The 17,317-nt window shown below is 45.9% G+C and overlaps 1 protein-coding gene across 1 annotated transcript in view; it reads left to right on the top strand.

Annotated features, from left to right (window-relative positions):
* Window positions 1–17,317, top strand: part of SDC3 (syndecan 3) — a 107,772-nt gene that overhangs the window by 74,070 nt on the left and 16,385 nt on the right. The window contains exons 2-3 of the mRNA XM_083455652.1: window positions 11,955–12,081; window positions 12,702–13,300. Of these exons, the coding sequence (XP_083311778.1) occupies window positions 11,955–12,081; window positions 12,702–13,300 (726 nt within the window). The remainder of the gene's footprint in view (window positions 1–11,954; window positions 12,082–12,701; window positions 13,301–17,317) is intronic.

Genomic DNA, 17,317 nt, shown 5'->3' with positions numbered 1-17,317 from the left:
AGATTAGCAGACATTTCTTTTTGTTGAATCTGTTGCCTTATGACTGTCCCACAGGAACAGCAGAGGAAACTGCTTTCAGCCCAGTTAGAGCATTGGTCCAGCTATATATTATCTTTACTGGTCTTCTTCAAGCTGATGTTTTGGACCACAGCTCCCATCAGCCCCAGCCAGCAAAGCCAGTGGTCAAGGATGAGGGGATTTGCAGTCTAAAACATATGGTTGGGGAAGGCTGGTCTGTAGCAGCAGCTTTCCAGAGTCTCGAACCAGAGCCTGTCCCAGCCTTTATCTGGAGCTGCCAGGATTTAGATGACTTGAACCAGGGAACTTTTTCATGGAAGTTTTACCACTGACTTCAACAAGCTTCCCTCTGCCCCTTAAATGGGTTTTGCTCTCAGGGGGACTTGAACCCTTGAACCCTTGCCCCAAGGAGGCCTTTGTGTGTGGTATTCAACCCTGCTACAAGCTGAGCTATACTGTAAGCTTACCAGATTTTTTTCAATGAATCCAGGGACATGTTAATTAGAGCCAGTGTGGTGTAGTGTTTAAGAGCAGTAGACTCGTAATCTGGTGAACTGGGTTCGCTTCTCCGCTCCTCCACATGCAGCTGCTGGGTGACCTTGGGCTAGTCACACTTCTTTGAAGTCTCTCAGCCCTGCTCACCTCACAGAGTGTTTGTTGTGGGGGAGGAAGGGAAAGGAGAATGTTAGCCGCTTTGAGACTCCTTAAAGGGAGTGAAAGGCGGGATATCAAATCCAAACTCCTCCTCCTCCTCCTCCTCCTCCTCCTCCTCCTCCTCTTCTTCTTCTTCTTCTTCTTCTTCTTCTTCTTCTTCTTCCTCTTCTTCTTCTTCTTCTTCTTCTTCTTCCTCTTCTTCTTCTTCTTCTTCTAAATACTACATGTTTGGGACGTTGATGCTGCAGCAATGGCAGGGGCAGAGGGGCAGAGGGGCGGCCACCGCCTTGACTTCAACCGCCACGTTTCCTCTTCCTCTGAGGCTTCTATCTCCTTTCTCCATGAGCCTGGGCAGCCCCTGAGTTGTTGGTTGTTCGGTGGTGGTGGGGAAGCAGTGCGTGGTGGGTCAGGCATGGAAGGCGGAGAAAGAGGGCCGAGAGCAGCGGTGGCAGCGAGGCTCGGGCAGCGCGATGCCTCCCTTCCCATCGGAACAGCCCCAATCCCATTCTTACTTGTGTGCAAGCAGGAGGGGCAGGGGTCCCTCAGCTGGGAAGTGAGGCTTCACACTGCCTTTTGGAGTAGCCCCATCCCAACTCCTACTTGCATGCAAGCAGGAGGGGGCAGGGATCTCTCAGGCAGCGTGATGCCTCCCTTCCCATTGGGAGGGGATGGGGATCCCTCAGCTGGGAAGGGAGGCTTCCCGTTGCCTAACTGAGAGATCCCTGCCCCCTCCTGCTTGCACGCAAGCTCTGATAGGCAGCGTGAAGCCTCCCTTCACAGCTGAGAGATCCCCACACCGTTCCTGCTTGCATGCAAGTAGGAGTTGGGAGGCTGCTCCAATAGGCAGCATGTAGCCACCCTTCACAGCTTAGTTGCTAGGGTCAGTGAAGGTGGAGGCAACCCAGAAGCTGCATCTTAGAGCCCCTGCACCACCATCATATGGGGACTTCCGAGCAGCTCCTGAAGCCAGCCAGAGCCAACTGCTCCAGGTTGCTGAGACTGCTGCTGTTGCATTTCCCAGGGACATTAGATGAAATCCGGGGACATTACGGGGATGGAATTTGTCCAGGGACTTATTTGCAATTCCGGGGACTCTCCCGGGAAATGGGGACGTCTGGTAACCCTACTATATGGGTAGTTCCACAGAACGTGATGCTAGACCCTTCCCCTGATTCACCCCAATGATTTATGCAACATTGGACTCTTGAGGGGCCCCAGACATTGCTTAACTACAACTCCTTTCATCCCTGAGCATTGACCATGCTGGCTGGGGCTGATGGGAGTTGGAGTCCAACAACATCTGGAAGGACCACAAGCAGCCCACCATGGTGGTAGATCCTATATTTTACTCTTTCTTGTTCAAAAGACAGCACCAATGCTATCGAGTGGCACTCTGCTGCCTGCATGTCTCGCAGAGGTGATGTTTCTCATTGTCTTGTTCTGTTCAGACCTAAGTTGCACAACTGTGCTGCCCAAATGTTAATTATTTTCATTCTATTCTAAGTTCATCCCGAGATGGTGTGAGATTCCCCTGTTCTCAGCGGAGGAGGGTGTGAGCGCCACTTGTGGCCATCATGTTACACCTATCTATTTGTGACGATATTTTTAGTAGCAGCCCTGCAGTGATCCAGAATAAGTTTGGGAGCCGGCAGTTGGTTTGCATCATTGAGCATCATCTGGTGCATCGCCAAGCTGTGTCCCGTTCCTCTAATAAAGAGCTACCTTTATACTGAGCCAGATCATTGCTCTGCTCAAAGCAGTACCATGCTCTGACTAGCACTGAATCAAACACGGCATTCTTAGCCGGGCTGTCTCAGAGCTTTCAACTGGAGAGATAATCAGGTTACCTGAAAGATCATCCCAGATATAACTGGCTGGACCTTGAGAGCGTCATTAGAGGTCCTCACACCTAAAGAGGCAAGGTGGGGGGTTGCAAAGGAGAGAACCTTTTTTGTAGTGACACAATACCCTCCCGCGCAAAGCTCAACTGGTGCCTACATTAAAATCCTTTCAGATGAATACCTTTCAATTTTCCTAAACCTTTTCCATTTTTGCCCTTGGAACAGATTATTTCTGCTGGGTTTTAAACCTTATTTTGCTACTTGTTCTGGGTTTTAGGCAGGAAATTGAACTGATTAGGAACTTTGTTGACTGGGTGGTCCAGACGTCTTTCTTGATTGGGGTGGTCAAAAAATGTTGTAGATAAATTAATAAAACGAAATACTTAGGGTTTAAACTGCTGCGTTTGTTTATGCAAAACATGTCTTCTGTCACTAAGCTCTTACCGCTCAGGGTCCCATAGTGAAAGACATGCTTTGCATGTTAAGAGATGCCTGTGTAGGAATTAGCATGCAGCCTGCATGTAGTTCATCATCACATGCAAATTTGATAAGAGCCCTTTGCTTCTATGGTGCAGCTTGTGGGGTAAAGGAGATTGCAGCAGTCCAGGGGGAGACCACCATCTCTTGTAACCACCATGGTTGAATGGAGTTGGGATCTGTCAGGAGGCCTGTTCTGCCCAATGTCAGAATCAGGCTTTTAGTGTGGTGACACCTACCCTTTGGAATTCCTTCCCACTGCATATCAGATAGGTGCCTTCTCCATTGCATTTTTGATGCCTGCTAAAGATGTTCCTTTTCCAACAAGCCTTCTAAGATATTTATCCCAGCTGGAATCTGTTTTGGATTTGAATTGATTTTGTCCCCATCTGCACTGTACATTCAATGCAATATCATACCAATACAGTATCATGCCATACAATATTAAACCGTCATGTCTTCCTGGGAACTGTAGTTTGTTGAGGATGCGTTGAGAGTTGTGAAGGGACCCCTATTACCCTCACAGGGCTACAAAGGGGTTTAACAGTTGATCTGACTTCCCAGTGAATTCTGGGAATTGTTGCTCCGAGGGGGATAGGGGGTATCCAAACAACTCCAGATTGGCAAAGGCTGCTCCAGTAACCTAGAAATTATTTGAATGCTAAGGGTGTTGTGGATTCCTTATTTTCTTAGTCATCCAGAAACCGAGAATGAATTGCAAACGAAGGCTACTCTGTGAGTGCTTTGTGCTGTTAAAATGTCTCAAAGTGTCTGAATGTGATTGCTGTCAAAAACTAATTGTTAGGCTATATAGGCTAACTGACTTAGAGGTTTCTCCCCCTCTTAATGTTGATTTGACTCTGCCATTGCACAATCCTCCGTGAAGCATTTATGGGTTTGCTTTCCATCAAACCAACTCAGCTTGAACTGACTTTCCTAGAGGAGCTAAGCAGGGATAGCCAAGGTCATCCTATTGGTACGTAGAAGCGGAGCTAGACATCAAAGTGTTCAAGAATATCTCTTGACTTCAAAATGATGTTCATTCTCCCTCGTCTTTCTCTGAAGTCTGAAAAGGAGATCAGTGCACAGCCATTAGGATGGAGGAATTGGTTTCTATGGTTACTGTTGTCATGTAAGTGACTATTAGGATGGTATCCCGGTGGGATTCCTCAGTCCATCTATCTGTATTTTAAAACCTGGCTTTATTGATATCCTCCCTCTCTGGATTTTCAGTGCTTTGCTACATCCGCACACTTATCCTTGCAGTGATGAGCTCCATCTCCCTCCGAGTTTGCGAGGGATAGATTGGCATCACACCCTTTTCTTCTTACAAATACACAGATAGATTTTTGGGGTGGGGTATTCATGCGAGGAGAGAAATTACAGCAGAGACAGAAGTCCAAGGAAGGACAATGGTTCAGCAGTGGAGCATCTGCTTGCATACAGAAAGTCCCAGGTTCATTCCCCAGCATGTCCAGGTAGGGCTGGGAGAGAATCATACCTGAATCCTGCCGAGTTAGTGTAGACAGTACTCAACTAGACGGACTGAGGATCTGCCTTAGTATAGGGCAGTTTCCTGTGTTCACACAGCACATGGTTAAAACTATGTTAATCACCTAACAATATGCAGTGATGGCCACCAACCTGGTCAGATTTAAAATAGGATCAGACTCATTCACGGAGGAGAAGGCTATTCATGACTACTAGCCATGATGGGGTGTGGGGAAGGGATGCGGGTGGCGCTGTGGGTTAAACCACAGAGCGTAGGACTTGCCGATCAGAAGGTCGGTGGTTCGAATCCCCACGATGGGGTGAGCTCCCATTGCTTGGTCCCAGCGCCTGCCAACCTAGCAGTTCGAAAGCACATCAAAGTGCAAGTAGATAAATAGGTACCGCTCCAGCGGGAAGGTAAACAGCGTTTCCGTGTGCTGCTCTGGTTCGCCAGAAGCGGCTTAGTCATGCTGGCCACATGACCCGGAAGCTGTACGTCAGCTCCCTCGGCCAATAAAGTGAGATGAGCGCCGCAACCCCAGATTTGGCCATGACTGGACCTAATGGTCAGGGGTCCCTTTACCTTTACCTAGCCATGATGGCTAGGTTCTGCCTCACATGCTAGGAACTGAAAGTGAGGAGAGCACTATTTTCCTCAAGTCCTGCTTCTGCAAGCTTCCCAGAGGCATCTGGTTGGCCACCAGGGGTGCCAACTTGACTAAAATATTGTGGGAGCCCAGGTAAGCCCCGCCCCGCATAATCGACTGCATGATGCAGTGCACACACACTATTTGAATGGGAATGCCCATCAACTTTGTGGGGGCCAGGCTCCCTCAAATATTTTATTGTGGGGCCAAAGCCCCCACAGCCCCTAGAAGTTGGCTCCTGTGTTGGCCACAGCAAGAACAGATTGCTGGGCTAGATGGACTTTGGATGTGATCTACCAGGGCTCTTATGTTCTGAATGTTTATGGTAAGGAATGGGAAACGGCTGGAGAAATGTTAAGATACCTCCCACCCAGAAATGTATTTTTGAGACTAAAAGGATTTGTTCCAAATGGAGTCTATAGGTCAGGCTGGACTTCAAGCTTGCAGAAGAGTACAGGGGCAGGAATCAAAGTTTAGACTTTCAAACAGCTCTGAATGGAGCAGGGGGAGAATTGCCTGCATATCTGCATCCAAGCAGAGAGCAAGCCTAAGGCCAGGCAAGATGGGAGATTTGCCACATTTGCCACCTGTCCTTACACAGTCGAGTTTGCTTTCACAGTCACCACAGGGGGGTGCAAATCAAACTGGGGGTGTCAAAGGGTGTAGGGTGGCTTTAATTCATGGGTACATGGTGTACATGGAGATGTCATTTAGTAGCACAAGGGGAAGGCACAAGGGTGCATCAGCAGAAGTAGTAGAGTGTGGAAAGAATCTAGGGGTCTTAGTGGATCACAAGCTAACATGACTCAACAGCGTGATGTGGCAGCAAAAAAAGGCTAATGGTATTTTATGCTGTATCAACAGAAGTTTAGGGTCCCAATCAAGAGAAGTAGTAGCACCACTGTATTCTGCCTTGGACAGACCACACCTGGAGTGTTGTGTCCAGCTCTGGGCGCCACAATTTAAGAAGGTTGTTGACAAGCTGGAATGTGTGCAGAAGAGGGCAACCAAGATGGCCAAGGATCTGGAAACCAAATCTTATGAGGAATGGTTGAAGGAGCTGGGTATGTTTAGCTTGGAAAAGAGGAGACTGAGAGCAGATATGACAGCCGTCTTCAAATATCTAAATGGATGTCATGTTGAAGATGGAGCAAGCTTGATTTCTCCTGTTCTGGATGGCAGGACTCGAACAAATGGATTCAAGTTATAAGAAAGGAGATTCTGACGAAACACCAGGAGAAGCTTCCTGACAGTAAGAGCTGTTCAACAGTAGAATGGACTCCCTCGGGAGGTGGTGGACTTTTCTTTCTTGGCATTTATGAAGCAGAGGTTGGATGGCCCTCTGTCCTGAATGCTTTAGCTCAGGGGTAGGCAAACTAAGGCCCAGGGGCCAGATGTGACCCAATCACCTTCTAAATCCGGCCCACGGACAGTCCGGGAATCAGCGTGTTTTTACATGAGTAGAACGTGTGCTTTTATTTAAAATGCATCTCTGGGTTATTTGTGGGGCATAGGAATTCGTTCATCCCCCCCCCCCCCCAAAAAAAACCCCATATAGTCTGGCCCACCACATGGTCTGAGGGACGGTGGACCAGTCCACGGCTGAAAAAGGTTGCTGGCCCTTGATTTAGCTGATATTTCTGCATTGCAAGAGGTTGAACTGGATGACCCTTGGGGTTCCTCCCAACTCTACAATTCTATAATTCTATGTTCCAATCCAAATCCCTCTCCCCATGCCTACTATTCATCATGGAAGAAAAGCTTTCCCATGTGTCACTAAATGACATCTCCATGTACCCTAGATAAGAGGAGAAGCTGTGTGTTCCACAGACTCCAGATCTTCTTTGAAAACTGCTGTCCTTCTCCTCCAGCAGATCATTTATTTCCTTCTCTGTGAGCATGCAAACAGCACATCTTCCAGTTCACATGCTTCTAGACCATGAATATTTTAGCACAACTGTAGTCTCTGCCAATCCCACTGGCTTTCCTGGTAGGTGGCTAGGTTAGAATGTTTGAAGGGAGTGCAATGGGCTGGTCTGTTGACATTCAAGCGGTTCATTTCCTCTCTTTGTTTTCAGTGGCGAAAACCCCCACAATGCTGTTAGGGTTTATGTAAGGTCAACTGCAATATCCCAAATCTTGCAATTCCTGTATTCGCTGGCTAGGATGATAAACTGAAAATGGATGCCTTTGTACTCATTAAATTGCTATTTTTTTATTTTTTTTTAGAAAGGTGAAATATTAATGAAAAAAGTGCACACTGTGTTTAGGTGGTAGAAGATCAGCCTACTCCCAACATGACCCCCCACCCAATTTATTTGCTGCACTACAGCTCCCATCACCCCTGACTATTGGTGATGCAGGCTAGGGTTGATGGGTGTTGGGGTCTAAAACACTTGGGAGAGCACCAGGTGAAGGAAAGGTGTTCTAAGGGATGCATACTGCTGATTTACCGTTTCTTCTGCATAGGAACATGATCTCTTTAGAAAGATGCTCTTCTGTTTGCACACACACACCCTTCTGCAATCTCTCTCCCTTTTCCTAACTACCTATGTGGACACAGTACAGTGGTTCCTTGGTTCCCAAACTTAATCTGTTCCAGAAGTCTGTTCCAAAACCAAAGCGTTCTAAAACCAAGGCATGCTTTCCCATAGAGAGTAATGCAAAATGGATTAATCTGTTCCAGACTTTTAAAAACAACCCCTAAAACATCAAATTAACATGAATTTTACTAACGAGGTCATTGATCCATAAAATGAAAGCAATAATCAATGTACTGTACTGCAAAATGAATAAGACAGTATTGTAGATGATGAAAATAAAATTATTTTTTTTTCTTACATGCAGTTATGATATCCATTGTTCTAAAAACCAAGGTACCACTGTAATGTGACTTGATTTTGTGCTTGACATCCTCGAGAAAGCAGAATTGTCTGTTGTCACATTTGCCTTTGTCGCTTCTAGGCTGAACTATTGGTATGCATCCCATGTGGGGCTACCATTGAAAAATGTTCAGGGGGCTTAATTCATGCAAAATAAGATTTCCAGCCTGATAAATAGTTGTATCTGGAGCCTATTTTGTGGAACATACAGTGCTAGTTTTGTTCTGTCTACACTGGTTACCATCATGTTTTCTGTCACAACCCAGGGACAATCGCCTGTCAAGCATTGGTCCGTTTATGTGCAGAATTCTTGAAAAACTGCCTCGTTCCACACTAATCAAATTTAGCCCTGTCTGTGTTTGTGTGTGTGGAACTTGCGCACTTTTCATCTGATTGATTGTTCTCAACCACCCTTCCAGCTGGAAGAGGTCACTCCATCCCACCTTTTGTTATCTTTGTCCTTGTAATTGACAATAATGCGTTTTGAATTGATTAAGAGCCTTCTCTTTCCTTCTCTCACACACATGCTCACCTTCTCTCATACATCCCCTCCCCTCTCTCTTACGCACATATGTACACACTTCTTCCCTCCTTTGCTCACCATCCTACACTCTTTCCATCTCTCTCTCACACACTCACACTCACAATTCTGCCTCTGCCCCTTTTCCTTCCTTTTCATTTCCATCAATTGGATTCAGAAGCATATTGCCTCCAACTGTGCATACAGACCAAAACCATTATGGCATAATAATAATAATAATAATAATAATAATAATAATAATAATAATTTATTCCTCACCCATCTGGGTGGGTTTCCCCAGCCACTCCCAACATGAGTTGAACATGATAAACACATGAAAACATGATAAAACACCAAACATTAAAACCTTCCCTAAACAAGGCTGCCTTCAGATGTCTTCTAAAAGTCAGGTGGTTGTTCATTTCCTTGACATCTGATGGAAGGGCGTTCCACAGGACAGGCGCCACTACTGAGAAGGCCCTCTGCCTGGTTCCCTGTAACCTCACTTTTCGCAGTGAGGGAACCACCAGAAGGCCCTCGGAGCTGGACCTCAGTGTCCGGGTTGAACGATGGGAGTGGAGACGCTCCTTCAGGTATACTGGGCCCAGGCTATTTAGGGCTTTAAAAGTTAGCACCAACACTTTGAATTGTGCTTGGAAACGTACTGGGAGCCAAAGTAGGTCTTTCAGGACCGGTGTTATATGGTCTTATATAGCCACTGATAGCTGTATTCTCCATGAATTTGTCCAAGCCATCTAAGTTGGTGGCCATCACTGCCTCTAGTGGGAGTAAATGTTCATAGTTTAACTGCACAGAGTGAAGAAATATTTCCTTTCATCTGTCCTGAAACTTTCCACATTCAACTTCATTGCATGGTCAAGAGTTCTAGTGTTAAGAGAGGGAGAAAAAGCATTTCTCTCCCCACTTTCTGTATGCCATGCATGATTTTATACACTTCTACCATCTCCTCTCTCACTCACCTTTTAACTAAGCTAAAATGTCCCAGACGCTGCAACCTTACCTCAAAGGGGAGTCCCTCCATCCCCTTGATCCTTTTTGTTAAGTTGTGGGTGAACATATCAGACGGCACAGCGATTCTTCAAACAGCTCTTGTTTATTCAGAGGCCAGAACAGAACTGCACTGAAGGGTTCAGCCAGCCTGCTTATATAGAGCTCCAGTAAAACGTAACTGTAACAATTTTCTAAAACTATCCAATCACTGAACGTCATTTTCGATCCCTTATTTGCATAACTATCTACAGTATCCCCCTGCTGGCCCAGGGTGAGAACTTCAGTACATAACACTTTTGGTTGCCCTTCTCTGAAGGAACCATTCAAGCCAAGCAGAAGCACTCAAGGGCCGTGTGAATAATGGCTGGCGAGGTGTGTGGCCTCAGGATAGGCTGTGTGACCTGGCAAGTGTCACGAGGGGCAGATAGAGAGATCCAGAGGGTTTCATTTGGCCCCCTGGCTTGAGGTTTTGCCTCCTCTGCACTAGTGCAAAGCCACCACTTTGTTGCAAACACAGTTCAAAAAATTCCAGCTGTAAAACTCAGCACCGTTCAACCAGCTGCAATTCAAAACAGCAGAAATCAATTATAAAAATCCTTCTGGAATTAAAAAAGGGAGAACACATTTTCAAGGCATGTCTACAAGCCACCACTGTGGTTTCTCCTCTCTGCTGGTTTCTCTCCCCCCAACTTTCTGCTTCCTCGGCATAAGCTGAGCATACTCTCCTCTGAGGAGGAAGTTGGGATCTCGTTGCCGCCATCCAGGTGGCTGACTGCTGATTTGACAATAGCGCTGACAGGACCCGGGAGGGGAACCTCGCTGCTTAAACATAGACTCCTTCCCACTTCCTCACAGCTCCATGTGCTAAATGGGTGACAGCTGGACTGCCCAGGCTTCTGCTTCTTCTGCAATCTCAGCAAAGCTACAGCTGGAAGCCACATGGCTGAATTTCACAGTACAGTGTTTAAAAGGGCATTATCCCCTGTTTTACGGTAAAACCCAAGCAGTGGTTTTTGCTGAAAGATTAGTGGCCATGCTATAAGCTCGATCCAGGGCGAGGAAGGGGAGCAGAAAGCCAGAGTGCTTTGTTTGGACATACTGTAGGACTTAAGATGGAGGCAATGATGCTTCTGAATACCAGTTGCTGGAAGCCACAGGAGGGGAGAATGTTCTTGTGCTTGAGTCCTGCTTGCTGGTTTCCCACATTGGCCATTGTGAGAACAAGATTCTGGACTAGATGGGCCATTGGCTAGATCCAACAGGGTTCTCCTTATGTTCTGAAGGCTCACTTCTTTTGATGCTTGAGATGTGCGTTTTCAGGGCCTTCCTTATTTCTGTGGCTCTGTTTAAACCGTTTTCAATTTTTAATTGTTGTAACTGACCTGGACTCTGCTGATGAAGGGCAAGTAATAAATGTAATTATTAACAACAACAAGTGTTCTTAAGTACTGTTTTTCTGCTGTGACATTTTTCTTCTTTCTACAAACTCTGTGGTTTTACCTGCCTCCTGTTTTGTAATATACTAAAATGCAGTGTTAGAAACTGAGATATGAACACTAGGAGCTAAATGGCACCTTAAACCTAGGTAATAGGAGCAACAACAGAATGTATAGGCTCACTTTTTAAATAACAAGAATACGAAGCTGGAAATGAATGAACAACAGCTAAAATATCATGTTCATTTTTCACATGGTCTAGTCCTTCAACTACCGCCCCGCTAATATTCTTAAGAAGGTCTTTTCTCCAATCGTCAGAGAGTGGTTGGAAGTGGGGAGGCAGAAAAAGGCCTTCCTTTCCTTCCACTCTGCCATTTTAATCTGAAATCTTAGGCACAGCATTGTGCCCAGAGCTCAGAAACTGCTTGTGCTAATGAAATTCCTTGTTGCAAAATGCTCCTAGAACAATGGGAGCTTCGTATGCTGCTAACATGGAATTTGTAAACCACCAACTGACTGTCAAGACCAGGGGGGTGGGATCTGTGGCTCCCTAGAGGTTAGAGCCCTCCAGTTCCCACCATCCTTAACCATTAATCATGCTGGCAGGGGGCTGATGGAAGTCAGGAGTCCTACAGCATCTGAAGGACAACAGGTTTCCACCCTTTTGGTAAGGCATGATGGCAGCTCCTGTGTATGTTTTCTCTCTTGCTAAGTGGTGGAGACTCTGCTTCTCCCCAGAGTCATTCATTGGCATCTCCAGGTAGGTCTGGGAGTGAGCCCCAGTCTGAAACCATGGAGAGCCACTGCCAGTCTGTGTAGACAGTGCTTAACTAGATGGACCAATGGTCTAGCTCAATATAAGACAGCTTGCCTGCGCCCCTGGGCTCCAAAATTACTGCCTATGCTGACTCTTATTCTATGCGCATGTTGCTGCACTGGAAAGTATTAAGTACGTTTTTCTTGATGTTTGAACCCAGGCCCAGCACTGGCGGAATGAAAATTATGAGCGGCCCATTGACCTGGAAGGCTCTGGAGATGATGACTCCTTTGAGGATGAAGAAATTGATGAAATCGAGGAACTCTACTCAGGCTCTGGCTCAGGATGTGAGTACATATTTAAGACCCTTAAAAGGAGGGACGTCGACCTACTGAGTGTGGCTGGATAGAATACATCACTCTTCCTCTCCATTTATATTGGTGGCAGAGTTATTACGGAAAACTTGTGGGGTGTTTTGGTGATGGTGGTAGGGAGAAAAAAGCCCAGATGTTGAATGTAATTTTTTTGGAATTCAGAAGCAGACAGCTGGTTAGCCTTCCAGAAGCAAACATTGGAAAGAACATTAAATGCATTTATTCTCCTCATCCTACTAAATGTCTGGTTCATTTATTTAAAATGCTTATAGGCTTACTTTTAAAGGCCAAAAACCCTATTAAGGTAGCTTGCAAATAAAACAGTGGCGGGAAGCCTCAAGCACAGTGTGGATAAAATTATTAATGGGGAGGACCATTAGTTCAGTGGTAGGACACATGCTTTGCATCCAGAAGGTCCCAGGTTCAATCCTTGGCACCTCCAGGTAGGGCTGAAAAAGACTCCAGCCTGGATCCCTGGAGATTCAGTCAGTGTAGGAAACACTCAGCTAGATGGCTGACTTTGTAGACAGCAGCTTCCTGTGTCCCTACAGTGACTCTGAGCAGTCAGATCCTAACCTTTGCTTCCCTTACAGATTTTGAGCAGGACTCTGGGATCAAGACCATTGTGCGGCTCAACACAGATGCACCCCTCACCCTACCTACAACTTCCCCTGTGTTGCCCGCCACCTCTGTGCAGCCAGTAGCCACCCCCTTTGCGCCATTCCCTGCGGAGGAAGCCACCTCTGATCCAGTAACGAGCAGCCTCTACATCCCCAGGGTGACCGAAGCACCGGCTGTCACCATCCGGAAAGCGCTTGGTACCACTGCTAGCACCACAGCCCTTGATGCCTCTGCTACCGCTAGTACTATTGCAACCACCACCGCCACAACTGCTGCCACCACCACCACCACCTCTGCTACGATGCCCATGTCCAAGCCAACGACTGTCCTGAGAGTCCTGCCCCCCTTTATCACCATTGTAGCCACGACGCAGTCGATCACACTTGAAACGCCAACCACGGCCACCGAAGTTGCCAGGACGGAACTGAACACAGCTCCGCTGGTGACCACCAGTGTGACGAAGAGCAGGGCTGTGCCAAAGCCAAGCACTTCTCGGGAGCCAGACCGCAGTGAGAGGACTACCACACTGCCCCAACCCTCAAGTTCTACAGCACCTACAGAACCAGTCCAGGTATGGCTTGCTGTTCTTGTGATTTATTAACTTAAGTAAAGGGATGTCCCATGGAAGAGGGAGCAAGCTCCAAATTACAAGAAAGGGATTCCGACTGAACATCAGGAATAACTTTCTGATGGTAAGAGTTGTTTGACAGTGGAACGGACTCCCTCAGAAAGTGGTGGAATCTCCTTCCTTGAAGGTTTTTAAGCAGAGGTTGGGTAGCCCTCTATCATGGATGCTGTAGTTGATATTCCTTTGGATTAGATGACCCTCAGGATCCCTTCCAACTCTACTGTTCTATGTTTCTATGAACATAAATACAAAATACAAACAAAGCAACAAAAATACATACTATATATATATATATATATATATATATATATGCAGGTTTTGGTGTCCTCGGGTGTCTTCCCGTGTAAAAGTTGGGGTGTCTAGGCGACGTTTCGACGAGGTCTCACTCGTCATCTTCAGGCTGGTGCTTTCGGCTTCTTGTTACTGGAACAGAGCAGGATCTCAGTGTTTGAGTTCCTATAAATACTGTTGAGGAGGTGTGGTGTATAGCCTCCAATGTTCTGGGCAGAGAGGAGGTTCCCAGGCTAGTGTGCCTTTTCTTCTTTTGTTCCTTAATTACTTGAGGGATATCTTGAGTGATTTCTTGAGTGATTTCCTGAATCCCACTTAGGTGGGTCATTAGGTGTGGATTAGTTGCTAAAGCCTTCGTGTCTTGAACTCTTGAACTTTGTGAAGAGTTTTTCTGAGAAGATGGCTGTACTGCACTTGGTTGTGCTCTGGCTTGGCTTCGTGTATAGGGGCGAGCTGTGGTTTTGTGGCCTGTGCCAGCCACAAAACCACAGCTCGCCCCTATACACGAAGCCAAGCCAGAGCACAACCAAGTGCAGTACAGCCATCTTCTCAGAAAAACTCTTCACAAAGTTCAAGAGTTCAAGACACGAAGGCTTTAGCAACTAATCCACACCTAATGACCCACCTAAGTGGGATTCAGGAAATCACTCAAGAAATCACTCAAGATATCCCTCAAGTAATTAAGGAACAAAAGAAGAAAAGGCACACTAGCCTGGGAACCTCCTCTCTGCCCAGAACATTGGAGGCTATACACCACACCTCCTCAACAGTATTTATAGGAACTCAAACACTGAGATCCTGCTCTGTTCCAGTAACAAGAAGCCGAAAGCACCAGCCTGAAGATGACGAGTGAGACCTCGTCGAAACGTCGCCTAGACACCCCAACTTTTACACGGGAAGACACCCGAGGACACCAAAACCTGCATTCCTGTACCCGTGAAAATCTACGAAAGCATATATATATATATATATATATAAAATCACCAAAGTTACAAAACATAGGAGCAGCACAGGGATATTTTCCCAAAGAAATAGAGAACGAATAATGCAGAAAAATAAAAGCAGTAGAACATATCATGGAAGTCAAACTGCACAATTTGGTGGGGGAAGAGTTTTCTGAATTTATCACACACCAAACAACACAGAAAGGTTTTGGGTCTTCCTTACGCTTAGAAATATGTAATTTGTGAGTTATTTTCTTGACAGTAGCCAGAGTCCACATATTCTCATGCCAAGATGAGAGGCTTAAGCTCTTTGATTTATGGGCCAAAGAAGTTATTGCTGCAGTCAGCATCCACAGGAGGAGTTCCTTAGATCAGAAACTTGCCGTTTGATCCCCCCTCAGGTTCAAAAGGGCAAGTTGCAAGGAGGCAATAGATGGGGGCGTTTAATTTCCCCCCCTGAAACTTTGTCAAAGTGCACAAGCAGAGTAAAAATTTCCACATTTAATCACAAAAAGATCTAAAAATAAAGATACAAAAATTTAATATCAATAACAGCAACCATTCCCCCCGCCCCCAAAGCCCTTAAGCAATACTCCATCCCAGGAGTCTGTTCAGCAGCCTTGGTGTTTAGCTGGAGTCAGTCAGGGCCCCACCCTCCCAGGCCAGGTGGAAAAAGGCATTCAGGACAGGGAGAAGGGCTAAACAGCGCAAGGCGCAGACAGTCTGTAATTGGTTCTTCTTGTCTTATGTTTATTTAAATGTTAAGTTAAAGGAAGTTGCAGGATGGTGGGGGCAAATGGGTTCAGGGCAGCAGTCCTGGTAAATGACTTTTCCCCCTGCATGTCATTTTCCTGATGAAATCTCTTCCCTAAAAATGATCCTAGCCTTGTTGGGGAGGGAAGATGGGCACTGCGCACTGCCTTTTAAAATTTCAATCCAGAAGAGCTTGGGGTTGTAATATTAACCAGGAAAATGGCATGGTGTTCAGCAAACACTCCACACGTGTATTAGGGCTACCACCTGAATTGTAAACCAGTTGACTAAATTTGCAGAGAAATATAAATAACGGTTCTTGAAAGTGCAGGGGGAGAAGTAGCACACTTATTTGTTTTAAGAACAAGCCGGCATTCTTAATTTCAAATATCATCTTTTGTTGCACATCAGACTTTAACCCTGGTTGATGTAAATTGTGGGAGTAAATTGACGGATTTGGGGGCGGAATAATGTTTGCGATTCTTTCCTGCCCTTTTCGTGGGGGAACAGAAGCGCACATGTGCAGAAGGGATGGGGGAGTAGCGATGCCCAAAGATGTTCATTGTTGTGTCACACCACGCCCACTGGTGCGAATGAAACTTAGTGTGTCATGCCGGTATGCCAGTCAAAAAGCCACAGTTCCATAGCTCAACAGGTCCTGAAGTGTGTAAAGAACATTAGAAAACAGGCAGAAGCCCTAGCATTATAATCAGGAAAACTAATGTAACATTCCTCCTATTTGAACATATCCTTAGTCATGCTCATTCATTTCAGTGGGTCTAACATTGGATACAACCCAAGGTTCTTTTTCTGAAGGGTTGTGGATGATGCCGTTTTCCCTACCTTCCACTGAGAGCACAGCACCTTTTTACTCCAGTTGATTTGGTTTCTTAACACCTTCTCTGTGCCCTCTACACTCTTGAGGGCCAAGTTTGAGGCTCAACCGTGGAGGTAGAAATAGCAGTGGGAGAATGGCAGAGTAAGTGCTTAGGTTAATTTGATTTTTTTAAAAAATACAGACATATAGTGTGAGATCTGCTGTCACCATCAAATAGTTTTTAATTAATCCAACCAAAAATTTTTTTAGGTGGGGAATTTGCATTGGGCACCAAGGAGGCTTCCAGCAGAAATCAAAAGCAGTACTGGTGGAACACAAGCCAATTTAGTTAGATCACAAAAAAACCCAACAGCTCCAGCATTAGAAACCAACCAACCGGCCAACCCCAAAACAACAGATCCCGGTTAAATGGTGCTGAAGCTTGAAAAGAATAAAACCTTTGTCACCTGGAATCTTGAAGTAGGTGCTAGATAAGGATGTCTGGTGAGGAAATTCGAAAATGGAGGGGTGGCACAATTGAAAAGGCCGATCCTATGCCTAGATGGAAGTGCACAGAATCCAATAAGTGACTCCTAGGAACAGAAACAGGGCTAGCCCAATACATTTTCCTCTCTGAAGCAAAGGGCAGGAGAAGAAAACAAGAGCTTGCCAGATAAGGTCTGTGGCCCATATAAGCACATTCCTGTTCTCACAGTGGCCAACAAGATGCCCATGGGAAGCCAGCAAGTTCAACATCACTCGCCTCACCTGCAATTCCCAGCAAGTGGTATTCAGAGGTCTACTGCCTCCATCCATGGAGCAGAATATAGACATCACAACTAGTAGCCTTCTCATCCATGATTTTCACTAATACCCTTTTAAAGTGGCCATCTTGTGGGAGTGAATTCTATAGCTGACCTACAAAGGACTTCCTTTTGCTTGTCCCGAATCTTCCATCATTCATTTCTTTGGATGACCATGAGTTTAGATTTGTAACCTGCTCTGGGGCCTGGTAGTGAAGTGCAGTTAATACTAATAACAGACCTGGGTTTGCCAAACTTTTTTGACTGCTGCTCCCTATTCTATGAGTGGCAATAGAATGCCTCTCTTAAGCCTTATTTCACTGGCTGAAATGAACCTCGTAGGCATCAGGGA

This window comes from Podarcis tiliguerta (assembly GCF_965153285.1).
Source record: "Podarcis tiliguerta genome assembly, chromosome: 8".
Taxonomy (NCBI): Eukaryota; Metazoa; Chordata; class Lepidosauria; order Squamata; family Lacertidae; genus Podarcis; species Podarcis tiliguerta.
This window is presented reverse-complemented; position numbering and strand designations above follow the sequence as displayed.